General features: G+C 48.6%; 2 protein-coding genes across 11 annotated transcripts in view; one reads left to right on the forward strand and one right to left on the reverse strand.

Annotated features, from left to right (window-relative positions):
- Nucleotides 1–23,487, forward strand: part of LTO1 (LTO1 maturation factor of ABCE1) — a 62,149-nt gene that overhangs the window by 16,009 nt on the left and 22,653 nt on the right. The window contains exon 5 of one of the 10 annotated variants that reach the window (XM_064163032.1): nucleotides 17,281–17,592. The exons of 6 other annotated variants lie outside the window; for them this stretch is intronic. In XM_064163032.1, the coding sequence (XP_064019102.1) occupies nucleotides 17,281–17,310 (30 nt within the window). In that variant the 3' untranslated portion in view covers nucleotides 17,311–17,592. Of the gene's footprint in view, nucleotides 1–5,917; nucleotides 6,594–10,768; nucleotides 11,114–12,826; nucleotides 15,790–17,280; nucleotides 17,593–23,487 lie in introns of those variants that run through there. 3 more of the 10 variants (XM_064163033.1, XM_064163034.1, XM_064163031.1) reach the window with 3 other exon arrangements.
- CCND1 (cyclin D1) lies at nucleotides 595–18,488 on the reverse strand. Its single transcript, XM_064163026.1, has 5 exons — nucleotides 18,140–18,488; nucleotides 16,185–16,400; nucleotides 15,336–15,495; nucleotides 9,714–9,862; nucleotides 595–4,625 (listed from the first exon to the last, which is right to left on the reverse strand). Exons 1-5 carry the CDS (start codon nucleotides 18,335–18,337, stop codon nucleotides 4,470–4,472), a joined length of 879 nt encoding a protein of 292 aa, XP_064019096.1. The 5' UTR covers nucleotides 18,338–18,488; the 3' UTR covers nucleotides 595–4,469.

Consider the following 23,487-nt stretch of genomic DNA (forward strand, 5'->3'; position numbering starts at 1 on the left):
ATTTATTTTTCATGTATTTTTAGTAGGATTTTGCCTTTTCCAGGTTTATTCCCTGTTCTCTTTGTGATACAGTAGGAAGATGTAAAAGCTGTGGATGAGGGGAAGGCATTCACAGAATGGTTTAGGTAGGAAGAGACTATAAAAATTGCCTAGTTCCAACCCCTGTGCCATGGGATGGAGAAGGCAGCTTAACCTTACTGCTTTTAAAACACACTATCCCCTGTAAAGGTGTCCTAGGACACAAAGCCTCACATGGACAGACCCTTCTGTATCATCCGACTCCCACTTTACCTTTTATTGACCAGAGTCACCAGTTGGTTTAGTCCAATTACTTTAGATGTTTAGGAGAAAGCCTTCAGGAAAAAAACCAGAAGTACTGCTTTCAAGCTAGAGCTTAGTGTGAGAGGCACAGGCACTCACCTCCCCCTTGCTAAAAACGCCTACGGCTTCCTAAAACAACGGCAGATCCTCAGCCTCGCAGCTATTAAAGCAGAGTCAAAACCAGAAACTGTCCTGTGGTTCACTCGCTGCACAATGGTAGTTACCATTCCACGCTCATCAAGGCAACTGAAAAAAGGCAACAAGAAGCAGACCTTGGGTTTTACCAATTTTATTTCTAGACTTTAGTTTTGTTGGTTTTTTTGCTGGAAACTTGTCTGTTACAGGTCTGTTGGTGAAAATGTGCATTTCAGACCAGTGATGCCAATAAGTACAAGGTAAAAATGTACAAATCTGAATTGCTTCCTACAGACTGTTATAGTCACGTGACAGATAAAGCATCTCTGCTGTCATGTGAACCCAATCATCTGCATTTGGCCTTTTAGGACATACAATATTTGTAGAAGAAATTTGCAGTACGCACTGCCACTCAGTGTAACACAAAGTACAACCCACAAGCACTAACTCAATAATCATGTTTGGTTCAGAGACACAGAGATGCCACAAACAGAAGTGTTTTATGAGGTAAGCAGTAAGAAATGTTCCTGAAATTTGGACAGAATGTATCCAGTCCTCCTGGGTCCTGCGACTGCTAGTAGCATTGCAATGCTTTATTCATGCACTATGTAGGATCTTAACTGCATTTGCCTCAAAGTGAGTTCTAATTCTGTTTTGGTTTAGCAGCATACAGGCAACAGCTAGATTATTCTTCAGCATACAACTCTGTTAGCTGGCTTATTTATGAGAGTTACAGGCTTTTTAAATTAGCATTATGCTATCACTGAAAAACAAACAGAAACACAGAAGAGAAAAACAGACAAACAAAAATACCACTACAGGAAAAAAACCCCAAAGAATCCAGACAAAACAAAACAAAAATGCCAACCCAAATAAAAAGATCCAAATAAGCCCAAGCAACAAAAACCCCAAACCCCCCAAATGAAGCAAACCCCAAAATGCTAAACCAGAACAAAAATCCAAACCAGAAATTTAAACCAAAAAGCTCCAAACAAAAGCCCTGCAACAAAACAAACCCAAAAGAAAGCCAAAACAAACAAAAAAACCCTGAACACCAAATAAAACACACACACACAAAAAACCCAAGCACACACACAAAAATTCAAATAAGCAAAACAGAACCCAAACATTAGAATAAAAAAGGGAAAAATAAATGCAACCCCTCCCCAAGCAAAGAAGCCAAGGCCAAAGAAGCAGTACATGGCAAGAGATTAAGCACAGGGAATACTGGGAGCTGCAGAAGAACCTCTCCTGCCACATGATGTGCCCCAGCCGCCAGGCAGCTGCATCAGGTGGCATAGGAGAGCTCTATTATAATGCACCTTTCATATATCAGCGTGGCTAACAACACTTACACCTACCAGGATAATAAACCCCAAATCAGACAGAGAATCCAGCTTCTACAGAATGCAGAACACCCAAGAAGTGACCCTGCTGGGGATCCTGCTGGCTTTGACATTGCCACAACCTGGTCGCACATCGCGAGACCCATTCAGAGCAAGGTTCGATGCATTTCCGTTTGCAGTAGGACTATGAGGCACTGTGTACGAACATTAAAACCTGGTCTAGACAGGGTTAACTGAAGTATGAGGTATTGTGAAACAGGAACCTTTTTTTGGAATAGAGCAGTAAAATCACATTAAGTAAAAACTGATCACATGAAAAAAAAACTACCAAAAAAACCCCCGAAACAAACGATGTCAATAATATAATTTTCTATGAGAAAATTAAACCCTCTAACATGGCAGTATATGACATTGTATAACAAAAAACAAACTGATCCACAAAATAGCAGCAAAACACAATGACAAAGATACAGAAAAGCAAGGTTAACTCTTTTTGTTGTTTTTTTTTTCTTTTTCTCAAACCATGCTGGGAATTTATCCATAGCAGCTCAATAATGGAGCATCCACTCCTTTTCTTTTCTCTTTTGCCTTTTTTCCCATTTCTTTTTTTTTCCTTTGTTTTTTTTATGTCATGGGCTTTTTTTTTTGTTTTTTCCTTTTTTCCTTTTTTTTTTTTTCTATTTTCTGGTTTTTTTTCAATCAACCTTAGCGGCAGTTTTGTTGTTTTTTTTCCTTTTCTTTTTTTCTCACATACATTTCACCATCACATTCTCCTCGAGCATCAACTTCAACAGCTATGTCCACATCCCTTCAGCTACTTTCTAACATAATAATAAAAAGATACATAGCCAAGATGTGCAAATTTTCTATTTGTAGCTAAATAAAAATAAAACAGACCATGAACACCCGGGGCGTACACTGGAATAAGAACTTTCAAGTAGTCCAATTGTCCTCTCTCTTAGCTCTGCTGGGTCGATTTCATGCCTAGACTGCTTTTGAAACTGGCTAGGAAGGGGCCAAATTGCCTGCTTGGGTTTGGGTTTGTCCTTTGAAGCGTGTCCTCTTCACTGTGTTCAAACTGCAAGAGGCAGGGCAGAAAGACACTGTGGCGGTTTTCTTTTCTTGCTTTAAAAAGGGGCGATTGCATTACTTTACAAATCATACTGGCCTTACCAACATCCTCTGCAATAAATATTCTTTTTAGCCTTAACTATAAATTATATATTTTAGTGTTTAAAAACCTTCAGTTGTAAAACATCTAGCGCGACAAGCCTTAAACTATCTGTCCTATACGTGAACCTTTAAGGCCCCTAATTTATAAAGATGAGTTGGCACCAAAGGATTCTAAACTTCAACTTTTCTATAGAAAAGGATAGGAAGATATCCTGGCAATTTGTGACTGGAATTTCTCTCACTGGAGCACAACCTTCGGATGAAAAAACACATCACCTCTCCTCTAACACCGCAGTTAAATGCACTTGCTTTGCAATCCCGAGTTTGCCAACAAGCACTTTTATATATTTCCAAACCATTCCATTAAAAAAGAAAAACAAAACGAAACACAAACCCAAAAACAAAATTCCCACACAATAAAAGAATGTATTTCCTATAGCTAATGGACTGAAAGTGCTTTGAATGGAATGGTTTTAGAATATTACAAACAAACGAAACAAAACAACACCGACAAAAAAGACTGAACTGTGGATTGAACCTGACCATAACGAGGCTGAATATCTGTGGGGTCAGACCAGCAATTTTCTTTTTTTTACACAGGTAACTACAAAAATATGAAGATTACAAAAATAGAATATATTATGTCACTATCTGGGTTTCTCTTTATAATAGAGTATTGCAGGAGTAGTACATTGGCCTTTCCCAATAATGCTTAGCTGGAACCCTACAAATGCCTTATGCACAGGCAATCCACAGGCACAAAACTAAAAGGGTTAACATATAATAATGCTGCATACTAACATACACTAACTTATGGGTTACGTTAACCATTTATAAGGTGAAGAGGATAAAAAAAAACAAACAAACAAAAAAATTGAAACAAACCTAAGGAAATAAAATAAACATTTACAGATGAATTATAAAGTGACTAAATGCATAAGCAAGCAAGATACAGAAAAGCCTAGAACTGCCTTAAAGCTATGCTTTTTAGAGAAAAAAAAACCAAAGTATGTCATTTACTATCTAAAACAAAACAAAAACAAAAAAAACACCCTCTTCTACTTTAAAAATGGTTGGTTGGTTGGATTTATATGTAAGAAATCGAATCTAATACCTCCCCTGGAGACATTTTGTGTGTTAATGCCTATTTTTACAACATACAGACAAGAACACTTTAATATAAAAACTAGTTGATTATTATTGTATAAAATCCTCTATTTTTGTAGCACAAACCCATGGGGGTAATGCAAATACTATTTTTTTCCTTTTTTTTTTAAGACAGTTTTTGGGATATTTTTTGTTTATTCGTTTGTTTGAAGTCACAGATGGAAGGGAGACAGAGCAAGGAAAAATATAACGAGACTGGTTTTCCCTTCTGGTATAAAAATGTCCTGGAGAAAAGGGTTTCTGCCGGGGAGATCCTGATGCTGATTCCTTCTCAGATGCCCTTTCTTTGTCTGCTTTTGTCGCCAAGCAAACCCATTAGGAGTCCTCTTAAATGTTCACATCTCGCACATCAGTAGGTGTGCAGGAAAGGTCTGCTTCATCCTCTACAGTCTTTGTTTCTGAAGATACGTTGTGCTGCTGTGCCTGACGTAGACTGGATTCGAGGAGGGATTCAATCTGTTCTTGGCAGGCTCGTAAACAATCCTAGAGAAGATTAAATGGAAAAAGAGACCCAAAGTCCTTTAGAAACTAAACAGGAGGACCACAGACTAAATACCATTTCTTGAAAAAGCAAGAGTTATCTGGGAGGGCATCAGAGCGAAAGGAGCCTGGCCAGGGCAAGGGACACTGAGTGGTTGTAGCAAACAGACTGGACAAGCCACTCTGTTTTCTGCAGGATGCTAGCCTGGATCCAGACTTCAGCAACTAACTCCTGACGTCTTCTACAGCATGCCCTTACATGGGCCTCTGGAGCAGCCATGGCTGCTCTTCTGTGGTTAGTCTTGGCCCACAGGTATACCATGAAATGGGCTGGAGTAGGAGTTGGTCACTTCTATCACAGAATCATTTTGGCAGCACAATCTAGTGGGAGTGATGGTCACAAAGAGGGTCTGCCCAGGCTGATTTCTGATAATGCAAGGTTCTTAGATGGAAAAGCAATGGATCTATTTAGATATACAAACCAACTCTTGCTAAGTGGCCAGCTCGGGTTAGCCAACTGACCTCTTAACTCAGAAAGCACCTGAACAGAAAATTGTACCGCACCTGCATGACCCTAAAATGTGCTTTCAGAAGCACACTAAGCATCTTCACAACCCTGCGTTAGAAAGTGCTGCCAAGCTTTCCGTTTGCTACTGCATTCACCTTGAAGTCTCAGTCGTTGTGAGCTCTCCCTTGCCTCAAGAGCGTATTCTCAAGAGCTGAAGGCACAAACCATCCTACTGAGCGCTCAGAGGGGTCCAAGGACCTCGCTGTGTGCACAGGCTTTGGTGTGAATTCAAAGCATAACGCAGCAAGCAGGAGCACATCTCCTGTGGGGAAAGGTGACTTTCCCCAGGCATTAAACCACACGATGAGTAGCTCTATCCAATTGTAGCTGTTGAGCCTCAGCAAGCAGTGCTGGAGAAGGCCCTGTAAGCTTCCTGCAGGCTGTGGCTGTGTTCCTCAGAGCCTCTGCAGTGACACAGGCACTGCCTTCAGCAGCCAAAACAATAACACCACATTTTGCCAGAATTCCTCCAGCGTGCTGTTTACTCACATCTTTGTAACAAACATCCTAAGCTTTTCCCCCACGTATTTAACTCTGTGTATTAAGGACTTGGAAGTTTCCTTTCAGTCCTGCCTTTTCTGCTTCAACCTATGACATGTGTTAGCCCTTGCGGTGAACCCAGTCTTCCATGATAAATTGCCGTCAAAAGTGTTAGGATGTGCATGACTGAGAATGAATGTTGTTTTCCTGAGAGGGTGACCTGCCTGCTGTTTTCTTTATTTCCCAGTTTCAATTCTGCCTTCAGAAGCTTCTTGTGTGATCTACCAGCTTTTCACTGATTCCACTACCACAAGAATCTCCTCTGCCACCAATAAGGGCACATGGCATTTGGGGTAAAATAAGATTAGAAACCCAAGCAAACAATTCTCTGCGAGTCCTTTCTGAGAGAGAGGGAGGTTAATCCTACCTCTAAGCAGATCAGACCATCAGTTACAGCTCACTGAAAACACATAACCTATGACCTTTCCTGCTTTAAACCCTAGTGTAATATTTCCTCTTGACAGAGACACACAGCATTTTAAATGACAAAAAGAAATGCCTCATATCCTAAAGTCATCATGCCTTTGGCTCCTGCATACCTCTGGCCTTCACAATAAGACCTCTATGAGCTCCTTTCACCCCTTCCCCCCCAAGATATGACAGATCAATCCTGACTGCAAGGCTTCTACCTGCATGTCCCAGCCCACATACCTCAGTCTCACTTGGAACTGGATGCATTCAAGAGAAGTTCATGAATGGACACAGGGTTGGGCATTTGAGAGTTTACAAAGCCAGACCCCTTTGAAGATAATTCTGCTTTAACAAGGTAGCATGTTCAGTGTTTCAAACAGAAAGCCAGTTTATTTTCAGAGCAAAATGAACCCCGATGGCTTTCAGTGGGGGAAGGGAGGGAAGTTTTTTGGTTGTTTGGTTTTGTGTGTGTGTGTGTGTGTTTTCTTTTTTAATCCTAAGCATTTGCATGTAGCATATGTGAGCTCTGAAAACGAAAACCATTTGAAAGAATTCCTATCAATACCTATTCTTCTCCCCCTGGGGTCCAGTCATGAATAATGACATAGAACTATGGGATTCAAGGGTGACTGTGGAGCAGGCATTGCTTTTCTCCTGTGAGGCTCGGGGAGAGCATGCTACGTTGGAGCTGCGCTGTTTTACAACACGGGCTTTACCATTCATAGCAAACAGATGACATCTTAGGCTGCAGTTGAACAAACAGTATTTTTTCAGTGTTTTAGGCATTTTTTGGTCATTTCTTATTCAGTGGCTAATAGTTTGTCTGCAGGAACATACTAGAGCTAGCAAAAATAACTGCAAAATACAAAAGTCACTGTGAACAACCTCACCAAAGCTTTTTTTCGTTCTCGTTACTTCTCAACACTGAAGAGCAAATACAAAACTTGTGCATTACTCTGCTAACCTCTCCCAACAACTCTTCTGCTTCACTACTCAAATCTTCAATGCCCACAGTTTGTTCGAGGTCATAAACCCTTCCTGGATTAATTAAGTGAAAAAGCCCTGCTAGCTTCAGTGATGTGGTCAAATACCTTTAACACGCACAGCAGACATGATCAGACTGCAGGGTCAGATACTAAAGGAAGCAAACAACAACAAAAATGAAACTGCTTGGAAATCCTTTGTGACTGCCTGACCCAGTGTGAATACCAAGCACATGTTTGAAGGTGCCTCTGAGTAGGGGCAGGCAAGAGACGAATTCCAATGCACTCTAACAGACAGCATAGAAACCCAATCTAGTCTAGTTTAGCAAATTTCTGGCCTGGAAATGAATGTCAGGTAAAATTCAATCTGTTTGGGTGGTGGGGTCAAGAGTAGAATGATGGAAGACAGCCCAAGACTTCTAATTGTGATGATCTGACTTCTAATTACCCCTGATCAAAGGCAAAATGGGAAATTGGACTCCTACCAACATAAACATGAACCATAAAGGAATTCCAATCAGGTGATATTCATTTTACTTTAGATTCAGCTTTCTTTCAGACTAAAGGTAAAGAAGTGTAATTATGTAACCTGAAATCCATCAGACCAGCTGCTCTAGCTAATAACCAGGGAGTGTTAGCCATGTTACAGTGCATGCTCTTAATAGTTAAGACAATCCAATGTAAAATGTGTTAATTTGTGTGCTCTGACCCAGGGAACTATCACTGTGGAGTAACAAACTTCACATACATGCTAGTGAAAGAAAGCAATAGAAACAGCATTTGCTACCAGGAATTACACAGCAGAGCTTGTGGGCAGTTCTGAGAATCGTCCCAGGCAGTTTTCTCTACCCAAAGCACCAGCAGTGAAAGATGCTGTTCCTTTGCTTTGTTCCAACACAACAGTGTACACAGATGTATGTATCATGTATCAATTCATGATGATTATTTTCTGTAGCAACCTTTACCAAAACCTTACTTCTAGCTCCAGCTGCTCAACACAAATACATTTAGCAAAGAAAAGATGGAGGGGAGTCACTTCCTTTTGAAGCTTTTAAGTTCAGGTCACACAGAGTGTGGCCTTGCAATGACGCTGGACAAGAAGAAATAAGCCAGAATTCTCCTGGCTAAAACAACTTTCTCTTCTTTTAAAAGAGCTCTGTCATCAACTAAGTCAAGTCACATAAGGACGTTCTGCTGTTCTCCAAAACGTGAGAGGATCTGTTTCAATGCTCTGTATCAAGAATTATTAAGTAATGCTGTTTGCATCAGCTACTGTCAGCACAGATAGCAAGCCTAGTATTTTATCTCCATACCTGCTTCAAACATCTCCCACTGGACAGTGGCCAGCAGTACACTGAAATATTGCACAAACTGACTAACAGCATTACCTGTCCACACCAAACTGAGCACCAGTTGACTTCAGCAGCTGAAGTTCTACTACTTAGCCTTTCAGCACTGGCTCAGTACTACCTTAGCTGCAGTACTATCAACAACAAAAACAAGGTGATCAATACCGAGGCATCGTTAGGGTGATCAGAGTAATAGACTGAGATCATATTTGTCAGCAACTGTTTCACATGGCCTAGCTGAAGTAAAATAGTCTTTGTGAACAACAAACTGCAGTGATGCAGTCCTCTCTCCAGAAGTCACTCAGTCCTATCAACGAAGTCCAGTTATGCAAACCCTGCCTTGCAGCATCTGGACAAATACAGTTCTCTGTGTATTTGAATTATTAACATGTAAAATAATTTAACAGCCTCTCCAAGACTCTGCTGCTCACCCCAGAGTTGTCTTTATCTGACTCATTGTCCAGTGCTTGGAGACCTCACAAGAACCTTTTTAAAGCATCTATTTATTGGTCTTCCACATTGTTAGAAAACAAAGCTCAACTCTGCCCAAACTTCACGCACCATTATGACATGGATCATTGACTTTAGGTCTTCCTTGTAGGCTCCCTTCCTGGCCCATTCACTCATGAAAGGTTTATTGCTCACTAGTTACTGATGTGCATCTCCTGGAAGCTGCAGGGCAAAATGAGAGTCCTGTGAGGATCATCTACCTTGTCAGAAAGTCGTGGGACAAACATTTGTTCCAAAAAGGAATTCAATACCAGCTACTGTGCAGGTCTAGCACGTAATAAACCAAATTAGATCATTAGAACTCTTTTAGGAAGGGCTTTCTCACACCATTTGGCACAATAAAAGGCCTCAAGAATGGTCAAAGATAAGGTCAGAGATACCACGAGGTCTCTGTAACCATTTCCTTGTCTATTTTCAGAGTTTAGTTTTACACAGACTCTGGTCTAAGTCGATGCAGGGTTTCCTTTGGTTGGTCAGAGATGCTTCCCTCACACACGTTAGAGCTGCATGTGGCACTGCTATCAGTGAGCTGCAGCGGCGTCAGCACAGATTATTAATGGGTATAGAACATGGCAATAACCAGGGTGGACACAAGAGAACGCATTCCAAAACCCCCTTCTGAGGCTCGAGTTTTATCAAGGTTTGCTGTCAGATTAGCCACTATGCAGTAAGCAGGCATTCATTCTTAAACTCTAAGGTAGGAGATCAACCAAGAGAAAGAGTCACTTACCGGATCACATTTGATAACTTGTGATAGGAAATGTGTGAGGCATTGATAGGAGAGGAAAGTGTTAGTGTTCCCCAGATGCAGGCCTTGCACAGCTGCTACCACACTGCCAGCTGCGATCATGGAAGGTGGGTTTGAAATAAATTTAATATCTGTATGAAGAAAGGAGAGAAAAAAAAAAGACTGAAATGATTGCTTCAGGAGAAGCCTGCCCATACACATACACTCTGCTGCCAGCACGGCTGCAGCTGCCAACCACTGCCGCCCAAGAAAGGCCAGGCAGACTGTGAGCAGGAAGGTGCCTCCTGCTCTCAGCTGTTACAGGTCCAAACCTGTAAAGATTTCTCCATGTGGGCAGCTGTGCTTCAGTGAGTAGCCCTTCCTCCTCCTGAGCCTGGGCGGCCAGGCATCACTGGGAGGTATTTTTATCAGGAGCAGGGCCCCCGTTCTTCAAACGCTACAATACTTTGCTCACATCTATAATGCCACGGGGGTCAATGGCACCACAGAACTGAGAAAACCTGTTGGCATTCTGAGGTGTTCTGCATGACCAGATCCTAGGTGCACTCCAGTAAGGAGTCCTCGGGCCCTTGAAAGCAGAAACCTTTGCACTGACATCCAAAGGAATACAGCTTTAATGAACAACATCACCAGAGAGAGAGCAAGGCTGCTTAACCCTGTCAGGAGGCAGATAATCCATATTTAAATGAAGGTTTCATCTTAAAAATGCTTTGTCTCAACCTAGTCTCTTGTCAGTGGCTGCCATCCATCCTGGCAACAGGGATTTAATGTAAATGTGGCATAACTAAGTGACGGGGGTCCCAAGAATTGGCGGACAATCAGTTACATTCTGATGTGACACCATGCTGACAAGAGGCTGGGCCCCCTTCCAGACTGCATTGCTGTAGGTCTCTCCACAAAGCCACTCCCATGATTCCTTAAGGGGCTATCTCTGCCATTTAGCATGGGTTTAGGTTGGGTTTGGTTTTGTTTTGCTGAGGAGTTTTTTTAATAAGAATAATCCACATTTTAATGCTAAGACTCTTGCTGCCGAACAGGAATGCGTTTGATCTGCAGCAGTGTACACCTTGGAGGAGAGTCAGAAACAAAGGCAGTAAGTGGCACACGTAAAGGTCTGATTTTTGTGAGGCAGAAAGGGAAATGCCACCTTATACACAAGAACCTGAGATACATTCCTTCAGCTTTTACCAGAATACAACTTCCTCTGGGTTGAAAAAAATATAAACCATCTGTCAAAGCCTTGAATGAAATCAAAGGAGCACACAGCTTAAAGGGCTCAGTGGAACAGTTTAAGTATTAAATCATGCATCTCTTTTATTATGATAAAATAACTTTTGTGTAAATGTTTTACCAGTGAAACTAAAGACTTCAGGACTCTGCAAGTCCTCTCTCTGAATCTATTCATACACCTCTGACACTCCATTGTAGCCCTGACCAATGCCCACCTTCAAAGGGACATTCTGCCCAGCGTTCTATGAACCTTCACAAGCAAATTCTATGGACCTTCAAGTTCAACTGATGGATGAACTGTGGCCAAATTTTGCGATGCACTGCCTGCAAAAAGGCAGCTTGATCGAAAGTCACCTCCTTTATGTTCCCATGCTTAAAAGAACTGCAGCTTTATCCCCTTTTCCTAACTCGCCCATTTCCAGGCAGCTAGGAACACGCACACCTTCTAACCCAGCTCAGCATTCCCCAGGGTCAGAGCAGCCCAGACTGCTTCTTGACACCATGCACACTCCAGTGCCAGTCCCCTGGCTGCAATGCTGCCAAGAGGGTTGCAGGTAGCCTTCAGAAGTGAGGGACTTCAGTAGGCACGCATGAATTCCACCACGGTTGGGCTGCTCAGAGGGGCAAGGTGGCAGTGCATTCGTGACACTATTGACTGAGCTCCACAAACAGAACATGCCCAAAATGTGTCACTTTAATGAGTCTGTCCTGACAGGATCACGTTTGGCATTAATATTTGCGTTCTTCTTTCAAATGGAGCAGTAAACAAGAACATGAATTCATAGTCACACCCTCATTCTTTCCAAGGTGGAAAAGTGATAATGAAGTTTAAATGACCAGTTTGTGTCTGTCCCTATAACCACTCCAGACAAGCAGCATGGACTGCCTTTTTGTTGCAACTCAACAAGGAATTATTTGTGGCAGAGGCCACTAATTTCAGCATATTAATCAGGGGGCCCCTCTCGCCTGTAATTGGATGCCCCCAAGTGAAGAGTGTGGCATCATTGTCAGCCTCCATCGCCTCATCTTGCGCTATTGAGCGCTCAGGAACAAGGGGGCTTCGGTGAGATGAATTAGACCTGACACAACCACAATGGGGTAGGGGGCCCCATCAATTGAAGCACACATCCCCAGTAGCCTATCTGAGACTTCATCCAAAAAGAATAAACAACTTCAGCGTTGTTAAAAAGAGAGAGAGAGAGAGAGAGAGGAGGGGGAGGAGAGCGAAGAATGCCAGCCACCCTGAAGGGAGGACAAAGCAGGCACATAGGCGCTGCAGCGCTTTAAAAAATTCCTAACAAGGCGAGTCACCCCTTTTCCTTTTCAAATGGAGCAGCAATTCCATCCGTCTGGAGAGCTGGGGGCTATGAATGAAAATCTTTTCATTGAGGCAAATCAAAACTGCGAACATAAATCACTTGCTGCAAGATGCAACAGGTTCCAACTGGTCACATACCTTGAGACTTCCAATTTCATAAAGGCCAGAGAATAGCAGAATTGTAACACACTTGTTTCAAAGGGTGAGCTTGCTTTCTGCAGCCCAGAGGAGGCAAGCAACAACAGCAATCATCATCATCATCATCATCATCATATAAAAGGAGCCTGGTATGTTTTGATAACCAGAGGAACATAATGAAATGCTGAAGCTCCAATATTTGTTGTTATTCATTGTTATGCTTGTATAGAGCTGTAGTTCTCCCTCAACACTGGTCTTAACTTGGGCCAAAAGAGGCCTGCTTCCTTTTGAGCTCTCCCTGCCTTGCTAGGCCATGCCAAAGCCCCATTCATTAAGCTCAATTATGTGTTAACTTCAAACAACCCCTGGTAATTTTTGTTTTTTTCTTTTTCTCCTAAAACTACCACAGCACAAAGGCATCCTTTGGTGAAAATGGATTTTTCAAAACTAAACCAAATCAAACAAATCCACTTTTGCTAGACAGACAACTGAAGAAGGAGCTTAGAAGGAATTCCCCTCAACTTCACCTTGCAGCGTAACCTTCTTTTTCTGGAGCAAGCATGCACACACTCATCTACAGCACTTCCACAGTCTTCCTTAAGCCAGCGGGTGGAGATTTTATTTTCTAAGCAACCATTACTCTGCTGTCTCTTCTTAGGAGACCCTCCTTTACAGCAGAGGACACAGGCTGCATGTCAAGCAAAGAACGTGCTGCACTTGCCCCTGAGGCCACTTAAGCCAGTGTCAGTGTTTCCAGTGGACTTTGGATTGGGCCCCACAGCATCCAGGCAGCACAACGCATTTGCAGTCCATCTAGGTTCATTTTGGCAAGGGGAAATACAACACAACCCAGCAACAGCAAAGCAAAGTCCAGATGCTACTTAAGCCACATGTGATCTTCACTAGCCAACAAAGAAATCATGAGGAAACCAAGAGGCAGAAAAAATCCTGACATCCAAAAATAACAATAAAAACACAATGCCTAGTGGCTGCCTTCCTGAGCTCTCCTTCCCCAGGCAAGATTCCCAACTTCAGTAGGGAGCTGAAGAGGGCCCCAATTCTGGTGAGCTCAGCACTGTGTGTTTTAAAAGCTAAGTGCATCTCCCAGAACATGGTTCTCATTTAGTGATCCATTCTCCAGTTGCAGTGGGTAGCAGTGTTAAATAAAGGCTCTGGATGTGCTTCCTAAAAGAAACATAACAACACCAACAGGACGATCAAAGTACTGGACTCTTAGCAAGTCTCCAACCTTTGAACTACTCTTGTTTTCATCCCTGTTATTGCCAGCACAACAACCTATGTTAAACGGCCCCACATCCAAAGGGGAGGCCGGGCAGCTGCTCCCCTTAGCCAGCAGCCAAGGAAGCTTCAGCCTCAGCGAATCACACCCTAGGAGTCCCAGCAGCTTTATCTGGCAGGGTCTGGCAGGCAGTTACGGCTGATTTTCCCGAGATGTTGCTGCAGATAGTCTGAAGGCTGGCTGAAGGTTGTAGCACTCCGAACACCAAGCATTATCCCAGGCACTCTAACTTAGGAACTGCCCTTTATGCCGATGGTAGGCCCAAGAGAAGAGCAAAGCCAGCATTTATAAATCTCTTTTGTGGCTTGGTCGTTCTACCTTTAAGCCTTGCAGCAAGGCCAATTCTGTGAAAGAGAACTTTTTCTTCTGAGCGCCTGCAATCTTTCTTCCATCTTTTCATACCAAATCCAACTCTGGAAAATAAACTACACAACCTTAATTGGTGCCATTGACCACACACATTCCACGGAGGTTTTGAGGTGTGGATCCCTCTTCTCAGGTCTAAATGCAGGCTCAATCTCTTAATTATTTTTTTTTAGCATAATACTACTGAATATTACCATTTACTAAAGCATGGATCTCCTTTGCACTAAGTTTTTATCAGTGTCAACAGAGTGTCTGGCATTCCTCTTTGCACACTACTGCAAAAGGCCATTTGCTTTGGCTGCTTTTTCTTCCTTTTGCCACTCCTGGATTGGTCTCGCCACGCTAAGAGCAAACGCACTGAACACGTTTTGTTTAAATGGAGTATCTTGCCTCTAGAACTTCCTCTGTCCCTGCTCCTCCACTCCTGTGGGAACAGCGGGATCTGGAGAACAGACTCTTCTAAATCCCTTTTTTTTCCCTTCCCTCTTGCTAGGGTTCAGTGGGTAAAGCCAGCACATACACAAATGCACACACAGAGAGTCCACATGCAAACATGGGACATCAAAGAACGAGCGAGCGCGCGCACGGTGCCCTTGAAACCAAAGATCAGGCCTCTGCAAACCTGGCCTAGGCAACAGTCGGCATCTTTGGAGGCTGGCCCTGCAGAGGGCTTCAGCACAGCACGTGGTCAGAAGGGTGCAGATGGCAGCAGCTGGGTCCTGTGCCAGGAAAGCCTCTGTGCCGCGTGGCCCTCCTCCAATCCACCAGCCACGAGAAAGGGGGAGAAAAGGCGACTTGAAGAGGGAAGTTTTAAAACCCCCACGCAGAGCTATTCACAAGCAAAATCTCCCTCCGCCTTTAAAAACAGTCTTGAGAATGAATCCACACGGGCAGGGATTCCCCGTGCAGGCAGTAAGCCTTTTGCAGCCCCCACACAAAACCCGGTGTGCAGCAGTGAAGAAAACGTGCCACGCTGAGCTGCCGCTCCACGGCTCGGCTGCAGAGACGGGGGAGGTTGCTTCTCCCTCCCTGACAACACATACTCGACTCAGACGCAAAATATCCTCTGAAACAAACTTACCTCTGCAAAGTAATCCACCTTCTGCAAACAAGGGGCAATAACCGGGGCTTAAACTACCTGTGCCCAACTCTGTGAGCTCACTTTAGACCACAGCTACGGGAGGCTTTAGGAGCCCGGGGGTAGGCGCGTGTAGGGGAGCGACACGCTTTGCTTAACGTGCAGGGCTCATACCTGTAGCGCACAGAGCCACAAAAGTCTGAGCATGTTTACGGATGATCTGCTTGGTGTCCTCTGCCACTGGCATTTTAGTAAGGAAATGTTCAATGAAATCGTGGGGGGTCATTGCAGCCAGATTCCATTTCAGCTTATTCACCAGAAGCAGCTCCATTTGCTGCAACGAGAAGAGGGAGGGAAGGGGGAAGAAGAGAAGAGGAAGAAGAGGGACAACGTGGTTAGCTCCAGTCGCACACGGCAGGGCGACCAGTATCCGCGGCGGGGCTAGTCAGCCTTTGGCCCTGCAGGCGTCCCCGGCCCGGGGCGTATGTGTGTGAAGTGTGCGTAGGGCGGCCTGCCACGGTGAAGACCCGGTTCGACCAGGGGGTGCAGGCAGTGATTGGGCTGGGGTGGTTTCACCGAACAAGTCCCGTCCGGGAAGCGCCCGTCGCAGCGCCCCGCGGGGCCGCCAGGGGGCGCCCACGGCCCACCCAGCCGCGCGCTGCCGGCGGGTCCTAGCGGGGCAGCCGCAGAGCAGGCGGGGGGCGGCTGGTATCGGCGCGGGCAGGGGCAGGGGCAGGGGCCCGGGCCCGGCCACGGCCTCCTGGCACGGCCATAGCCCCCTGGCACGGCCATAGCCCCCTGGCAGTGCCCCGCTCCCGCTCCCCGTCCCGGGCCGCCGCCGGGGCTCCAGCTCCTGCGGCCGCGGGGACCGGCGCCCACCCGTCGCCAGCACCCCTGCCGGAGGGGAGGCAGCCCCCATTCCCGCCTGCCCCGCTGTCCGGGGCCTTCCCACACGGCAGGTTTGGCTTGGGGGGTTTACTTGTTTGGCGTTTTTTATCCTGAGGTGATTGCACGTGAAATTACCAGTAATTCGTCGGGTCTAATGGAGTTATCTGTATAAATGCACAGTTTTTCTGCGGTCAGAGGAATAGTTTCCTTCATTTTTGAAGCCACAAACATGCAGGTAGCTCCGAGCAGTTGCAATCGGCTCTTCTTGAGGGGTTCAAACGACAAAAATCTGTCCAAATAATTCATAGCCAAGGGGAAAACTTCCTCTTCGCACTTCTGCTCCTCGCAAACCTGCAAGAAGAAAAGAAATCGTTGAAGAACAATTTATTGCGAGGAAAGCTGAGCTTGTCCCGCCGCCTTCACTTCCTTGCCCCCCAGGCATTTTAGGACAAGGATGAAGAAGGGGGCGAACGCAGCTGGAGGAAACTGATCAATAATGGGACAACAGGCATCAAAGAAAACGAAAGAGAAAGTCACGAGTGACAAAGTGGAGAAAAATGTGGCGTTAGAAATCTGCAAGCGATTCACGGTTAAATGCGGGGGAGGGAGTGTGGGGGGGAATCGAATTGGAGCTTCTCTGTCCCCGTCTTTGCAGTCTCTAGAAACAGATTTTGTAAAAAACGACGAAAAAAGAAAACGGAGGAAAATGCGAACCCCCGCGTGTGGGAACGGCGTGAGGAGCCAGGCTTGCGCCCGGATTTATTTATTTCGCTTTTATTTTTTCATCTAATTTGCCGTTGTGCTGCCGATTGCTCGCTCTGGTCGAGACACAAAGGTGGCGGCCAGTCCCATTTCCCCAGACGTCATCTTTTCAAAAAATATTTAAAAATATTTAAAAAATTATTCGGGCTTTCAAAAATGGCTGAAAATGAAGCGCCGGGGGTCCTTTACCGAGTCCTGTGCCCATGGTCCTGCTGAGGGGCTCCGGGGAGACCCCCCGAAGTGAAATTCACGGCCTCCCTCTCCAGCCCTGCAGCACAGCCGGGCGCGACATTACCCCGAGCAAGGCAGGGCTCTGCGCTTTCAAAAATTAATTAAAAATACATCGCGGGCACACAGGGCTTCCGAAAGGGCATGAAAATGTAGCCCAGCTCCTGGGGCTCCCGCTGGGACCCCCCCAGACGTCTAACATCAAGGGACGGGGCCTTTTCCAACTCGCTTTTCCTTGCAGATCGCGGCCGCGGCACAAGCATGCCTTTGAGGGGTGACCACAGCCCGAGCCTCTCTTTGCGCTGAACAAAGAAACTTTCACCCTGCAACTCCCCCCCAATAACGCAGGAGCCCCTCCGGCCGGTCCCCCTGTCCGCACCCCCAGCGGGGTCCCCCGGCCCCCGACCTTCTTCCTCCGGCCCCCCTGCCCCCGCTTCCACACCCCCCCCCGCAAGACACACACACACACCCTTGGCCTGCTCCCCGGGACTTTCTTAATTTTTTCTATCGATTAATAAACACTTTTTGGTTTGCAAATAAAAAGAACAAAGATGGCGCATAATACTGGCACGGGCAGCCACTTGCATACGTGTACAAGGATATTAATTTAAAATAAAATCCCCCAGAAAAAAATTAACTGGCAGGGCTGGCCGGGGGCTCGGCAGCCGGGGCCGCTCCCCAGCGGGGCGGCGGACTGGGGGTACCGCTCTCCTCCGCGCTGCCTTCCGCCGCTACCACCTTGCCCCGACGGCCGGAAAAAGTGCAGTGCACCCCCCTCGACCCCCGACCCGGTGTGCCGGGGTTGGAGGAAGAGGGTGTGAGGAGGAGCGGTGGTCCGCCGACCCTCTGCGGCAGGAGCCGACTGCTGCAGCGGGGATAACGAAGTGGCAGGAACGGCGGCGGCGATGGTAAACCCTGCCGGCGGTCCCCTCGCTACAAGCGGGCGTCTCGAAGCCAGAGCAACGCGTGTCTCGCTGGGGAGCTTATTTCGGATGGGGGGGTGGGGGAGCCGGGAGCGAAAGGATCGGGGGAAGCGGCTCTGCGACTTAATTCATTTCGGTGCCGAAACTTGCTAAAGAAAATCCCCAAAAGATACAAACCTCCAGCATCCAAGTGGCAACTATTTTCCTCATATATGGCAAGATTTCTTTCTGCACGCACTTGAAGTAGGAGACCGAGGGCGAGCAGGTCTCCTCCGCCTTCAGCATTGTCTGCAGCACTCTGTCATTGAGGAGGTTGGCATCTAGGTAGGCTCGTCGGATGGTCTCTACCTCGCAGCACAGCAGCTGATGTTCCATGTCTGCCTCCGTCGTCTCGAGTCGTTTCTGCAGCAGGACTGAGTCAGTCGCTCTCTCGCTCTCTCTCTTCCCCTTCCAGGAGTCCCTTGGATGCTGCTTCTGCTACTGCCGCTACAGCCCTCTGGAGGCTGCAAAACTTTCTAACTTCCAACAAAACTCTCCTGTGACGTTACTGTTGTTAAGCAGAGATCAAAGCACCAGAGAGAATGAGAAAGAGAGAGAGAGAGAGCCAAAAGCAAGGGGCAGAGCCCTAAAGCCATCCCATAGGCTTCAAGTCCTTCCCCTTTGCTTAGCTTATAGAGAGCAGGGTTTTAATGCAAATGCAAATGAGACAAGGGCTTGCTTTCTTCAAGGGCAAGGGAGAGGTGGGGGAAACCCAAATTGTCTCTTCAGTGTATCATGCATAATTTTAAAAATGGAGCGAGTTCTGCAGTGGGAGCCAACTGATGAATGGGGCCAGGCCACACACAGACACGCAGGGATGGAAATACAAGAGACTGGGCTGGCATTATCATATTGGGGGCGCCGGGGAGGGGGAGCAGGGCACTACCAGTGCAGCCCTGTTCGGTATCAATTATTGCTGTCACCGACACGTACCTGCCCTATCTGGCGCTTAAAGTCATGCACCCAAGCTGAACTCATTGTCTTTGTAGTTGATCCCAAGGGAAAATCTGTCTCCTCTTTCCTCAATCCTTCCCCCCCCCCCCCCCCCCCCCCCCCCCCCCCGATGGTTTTGCTGCACACCAGCATTTTAAGGGATTTGGGGTCTCCCCTCCGACCCATCTGCCAAAATGGTGCTTTTTCTTTTCTTCTTCTCTTCCTTTTTTATTCTTGACATCGTTCCTTCACTTTGGAGGTTTCACCCTCCAGAAGGGGCACAGAGGTGGCCGGGGACAGGACGGCAGCTAATCCAAGCGGCAGTGCATGCCGGGCAGGCCTCATTCAGCACTCCACCCCCACCGCTGCTCACAGCCACCCAGAAGAAACATCCCAGCAGAGCAGCAAAATGGTGGCCAGAGCTTCCTCCAGCACCTACGGGGAGATGAATTGGGAGGGGGGAGAGGGAGGTGCCGACAGCCGCCGGAGCCTGCCGGGGCCTCATCCAACACGCTGCGCTGCCAGGACAGCCTGTCCACGCGTGACGTGCGGCGGCAGGGCCCCACCGTAAATAACTGCTGTTGCCCGGCTGAACAGCCTGTACCTGAACACGCTTCCCTTTGCTTTGTTTTTAATGAAAAAGAAACTCTTTGGAAGTCCTTACTTCTTGAGAGGCTGGCTGAGGAGCTCGGAGCCTGCTGGAGAGCACCAGCGGTGAAGCCGGGGCACCACTGCCTGGGAGAACCCAGTTGTGCTGCACCAAAACGGAGCGTGGAGAAGCAGGAAGGCTGCAAACTGGGGCCCCTGCCACCTTCTGCCTGCCCACTTCTCCAAACCTGAGCACTCAGAGAACCTCAGCGCCGGTGCTTCAGCATCACCCGGGTCCAGCAGCCATGGCACCAAAACCTGCCGGTGGTATGGTACTCGTGGCAACATCATCAGCAGGCCTCAGGGCAGCAGAAGGGTCTCCTGGCCATGCAGGACACTCTGTGTGGTGAACATGCCATGGAGGACATGGCGTGGAGTCACCCAGCATCTCTCAGACTCACAGACTGCGCTGGGCTGGAGGGGACGCAGTGCCAAAGATCACAGGGCACGCTGTTGCACAGTGGTGTGCTTATGTAATCTCTGCATGAAATACCTGCCCATCTTCCCCAGTTTACCCCTTGGCTTGGCCATTTGTCTCCAGTTTGTCTTTGCCTGTTAGGAGGATGTCAGAGGCCCCACGGACCGCAATTCCCCCTGCACGCCACAATCCGCAGGGCTAAGCTGGATGGCTTCTCAGCGAGGAAGCCGTCCCCCTGCCTGCATCCCTCCGCTTGTTGATTGTGCTTCAGACACAGGACCTGTACTTCTGTTTTCACAACTTGCCTTTGCCAGGGAGGTTTTAATTTTTAATGAAGGAACACACCATGACCCTGCACTCCAGGACTGGAATTCGGCCTGCTTGCTATGCGCCACCAGGGGATCCTATTTAACTAATACCCCTGCAACCCCCAGCACCTTCCTAGCAAGCGATTGGTTTGGGGGCGCAGGGAAAGCCCATGGGGGAGCTGGTGCCAGTCGCCTGGATCGTGCCAGCTCTTTGCCTTCAAATATTTGTTCCTGGCCACGTTGCACGGCCCTGCCCAGCAGCCGGGACACCCTCTCCCATCCCCACAAAGCACCCACGCCTCCGGCATCCTCACCCTCCCAGCTGGGCTGGATTCGGTGAGGGTTTTTTTCCCCTTTCAGCAGGAGGCCGGTGTTTCATTCATAAAAGCTGCCCGGCGGGGCGCGGGGCTGCCCGGCGGGCGGTGCCGGCGGCGGGGAGCGGCGCTGGCTCCGGGCCCGGGGGAGCCCCCGGCGGGAGGCGCGGCGCGGGGCGGTGCGGCCGCAGGAAGCGGCTGTTAGCGAGAGCCAATGGGGGCGCCGGGCTGTTACCAGGCGGATCGGGCAGATCTCGGCTCGCCCGGTCCCGCCGACACGAAGGGGAACGGTCAAAAGTGACAACGCCGCCGGCACCGGGCCGCTGCCCTCCTCCACGCTCGTACCGTTGACAGCTCCGGGCTTCGCCTCTACCGCACCGGGCAGCTCCGCACCTGTCCGGGCGGGCGGGGGGGATGGGAGGATCGTCCCGCCCCCGCCGCTACCTGACCACTCGGCGGCGGTGCTGCGACGGAGCTTCGGGAGTTCTCGGTCGCACCTGAGCCTCCCTCAGGCCGTACTCCATGCATCCGGCACCCACTACCCCGGCAGCAACGGCGCCGGCCGGAGCCCGGGGATGCCAGCGCTGCTCTCCGCCCGCCTGCCCCGGGGTGCGTGTTTAAAAGGCATGCCGCCTCCTGCCCCGCTGCCTAACGCGCTCAGCCCGCGGCGCTCCCGAGGGCGGCTTGCACTATGCTGCTGCTCCTGCAGCCGCCGCCGACCTCAGCCGCCGCTCATCGGCCCTGGGGGGCTTCCGACAGCGCTTCCTTCCTGCCTGCCCTCCCCGCCTCCCCCCTCCCCGCGGCGCCCGCTGCCGGGGACGCCGCTCCCGGCCGGCACTTTCTCATGATGTCATTCCGCGCCAGCCCCGCTGACAGAGGGCAGGCCGTCGGCCGCCCCGGCTGTGCGCGCTGCGGAGCGCGGCCCTCCGCGGGTGCGCGCATTCCTGGCGTGCCGCCCCGGCCCTCGCCGTAATCTGCCGAAGAGCTGCGCAAGGAGGAGTTGCTGTGGGCGCACCGTCGGGGAGGGGACCCCCTCCACGCGATCAGGCAGGGCCAGAATGACCCAGAGGGATTAAAGCAGCATACGGGTGAGGGGCGGCATGGCTCCGGGCTCGGCTACAAACCCTCGGTGTCCCCGCTCTGCATTCGCCGCCTCTAAATATGTCTCGTTCAGGAGAAAGAGGGTGCCCCAGCACGATGGGGGAGAGGTGGTGAGGTCTCCGGGGGCTCAGACGAGGCTATGGTAAGGAGAGCAGCCCGGGGCAGCCCACCCTCTGCGGTGGTGCAGCCTCCTATGGGACATGCCACCCGCACGGCGGGTGCAAAGCCACAGATCTTCCACACGGGTCTGAGAGCTCCCTGACCATCTGCCTTGGGTGGACAAGTGCTTCTCCAAGGCATGGCTGGAGAAGTGGATCCTGAACTCCTGCCCCTGGAGCAACGGCAGGGCTGCCGGGCAGCTCTCCCTCGTCTCCGTCCAGCGCTGACCGGGGGTGGCCAAAATGGCAGCAGGGGTGGCCAAAATGGCAGCAGGGGTGGCCAAAATGGCAGCAGGGGTGGCCAAAATGGCAGCAGGGGTGGCCAAAATGGCAGCAGGGGTGGCCAAAATGGCAGCAGGGCTGCCCTGTGGGGGCTGTGTAAAGAGTGATCTGAAGGAGCAAAACTCAGAGGATTTCTATAGAAGAAGCACCTGGGGTGGTGGGGCCCTGGGAGAGGAGGTTGCCCGCAGCAGTAGTGAATGCTCTGCTGTTGGAAGGACTCGAGGCCGGGTTGGACGGGGCATTGAGCAGCATGGTCTAGTGGAGGGTGGCTCTGCCTATGGCAGAGGGGCAAACTCCATGAGCTCTAAAGGTCTGTCTGTGCCCAAACCCTTCTAGGGTTGTGTGCTGAGGAGAGGCATAAGGCTGGATGGGAGGGAGGGTGAGCCCCTTGCAGAGTTGGGGCTGGCAGGTGTCTCATGGCAAGCAATTACTGTTGGTGGGAGTGGGTAGGTAGGGCCAGGCCACAGCCACCCTCCACAGCTGGCAGAAATTAGCCTAGATTATCTGCACAGTGGAGTTAAGAAAGTGGAGAAGGGAAGGAAAGAAAAAGGGCTAGAGGTAAAGGGGGGGGGGAAAGGAAGGAAACAAGTCCTGGGTTTGTTTCTTTATCAAGGGAAACTTCATGTTTGGCCATGCCAGAACTGAGCAGGTGGAAGGAGAAGGCACCAAAGGAAACCCAGGAGACAGCATCAAGGTGAACAGTGTCTTTGTGTACCAAAATCCTCACTGCAAAAATGCTTCACAGGAAAATATTTTGGTTTAAAACCCAGTAGCTAGTCTCTGCTGTGCTGTGCACCCTTTAACCCAGAGTTCCCACCCACCGCTCTCTTTGGTAGCACCTCCGTGTGAAAATGACACGTGGAGGCTGGCGGCTGTGGGGCCGAGGACGGATTTGTGAGCTACGAAGGAGCATGTTTTAGCTGCATGGCGCATTTCAACTTGACTTACAAGGTAGAAAAGGAACACTTTCTCCATTCCCCAAGCTGACAATTCCTCTGTGTAGAGCTGCGATGCAGTTTGAAGGCACGGTTTAAATGCCAGTGGAAGTTTGTTAAGTTGGATATTGGTAATAACTTTTGGATCTTGATGTTGCTATTTTACATCTCTCCTCCCACTAATACTGCAAAGCAAACCTCAGAGATGTTTTGCAGTGATTATAGGTTCAGTTCTCCTGCTCCAGTTGCCAGCTGTTGGGTTGCTGTAATGGGGCGGGTGTGATGAGTTGCATGGGGTGAGGGGATGCAGAGTTCACTGGAGTGACCCTCAACTGTGTTATTCATTAGCAGCAGAGCTCTAACCAAATTTTGCAGAGTGCCTTGCATAA

This window comes from Pogoniulus pusillus, chromosome 24 (assembly GCF_015220805.1).
Source record: "Pogoniulus pusillus isolate bPogPus1 chromosome 24, bPogPus1.pri, whole genome shotgun sequence".
Lineage (NCBI taxonomy): Eukaryota > Metazoa > Chordata > Aves > Piciformes > Lybiidae > Pogoniulus > Pogoniulus pusillus.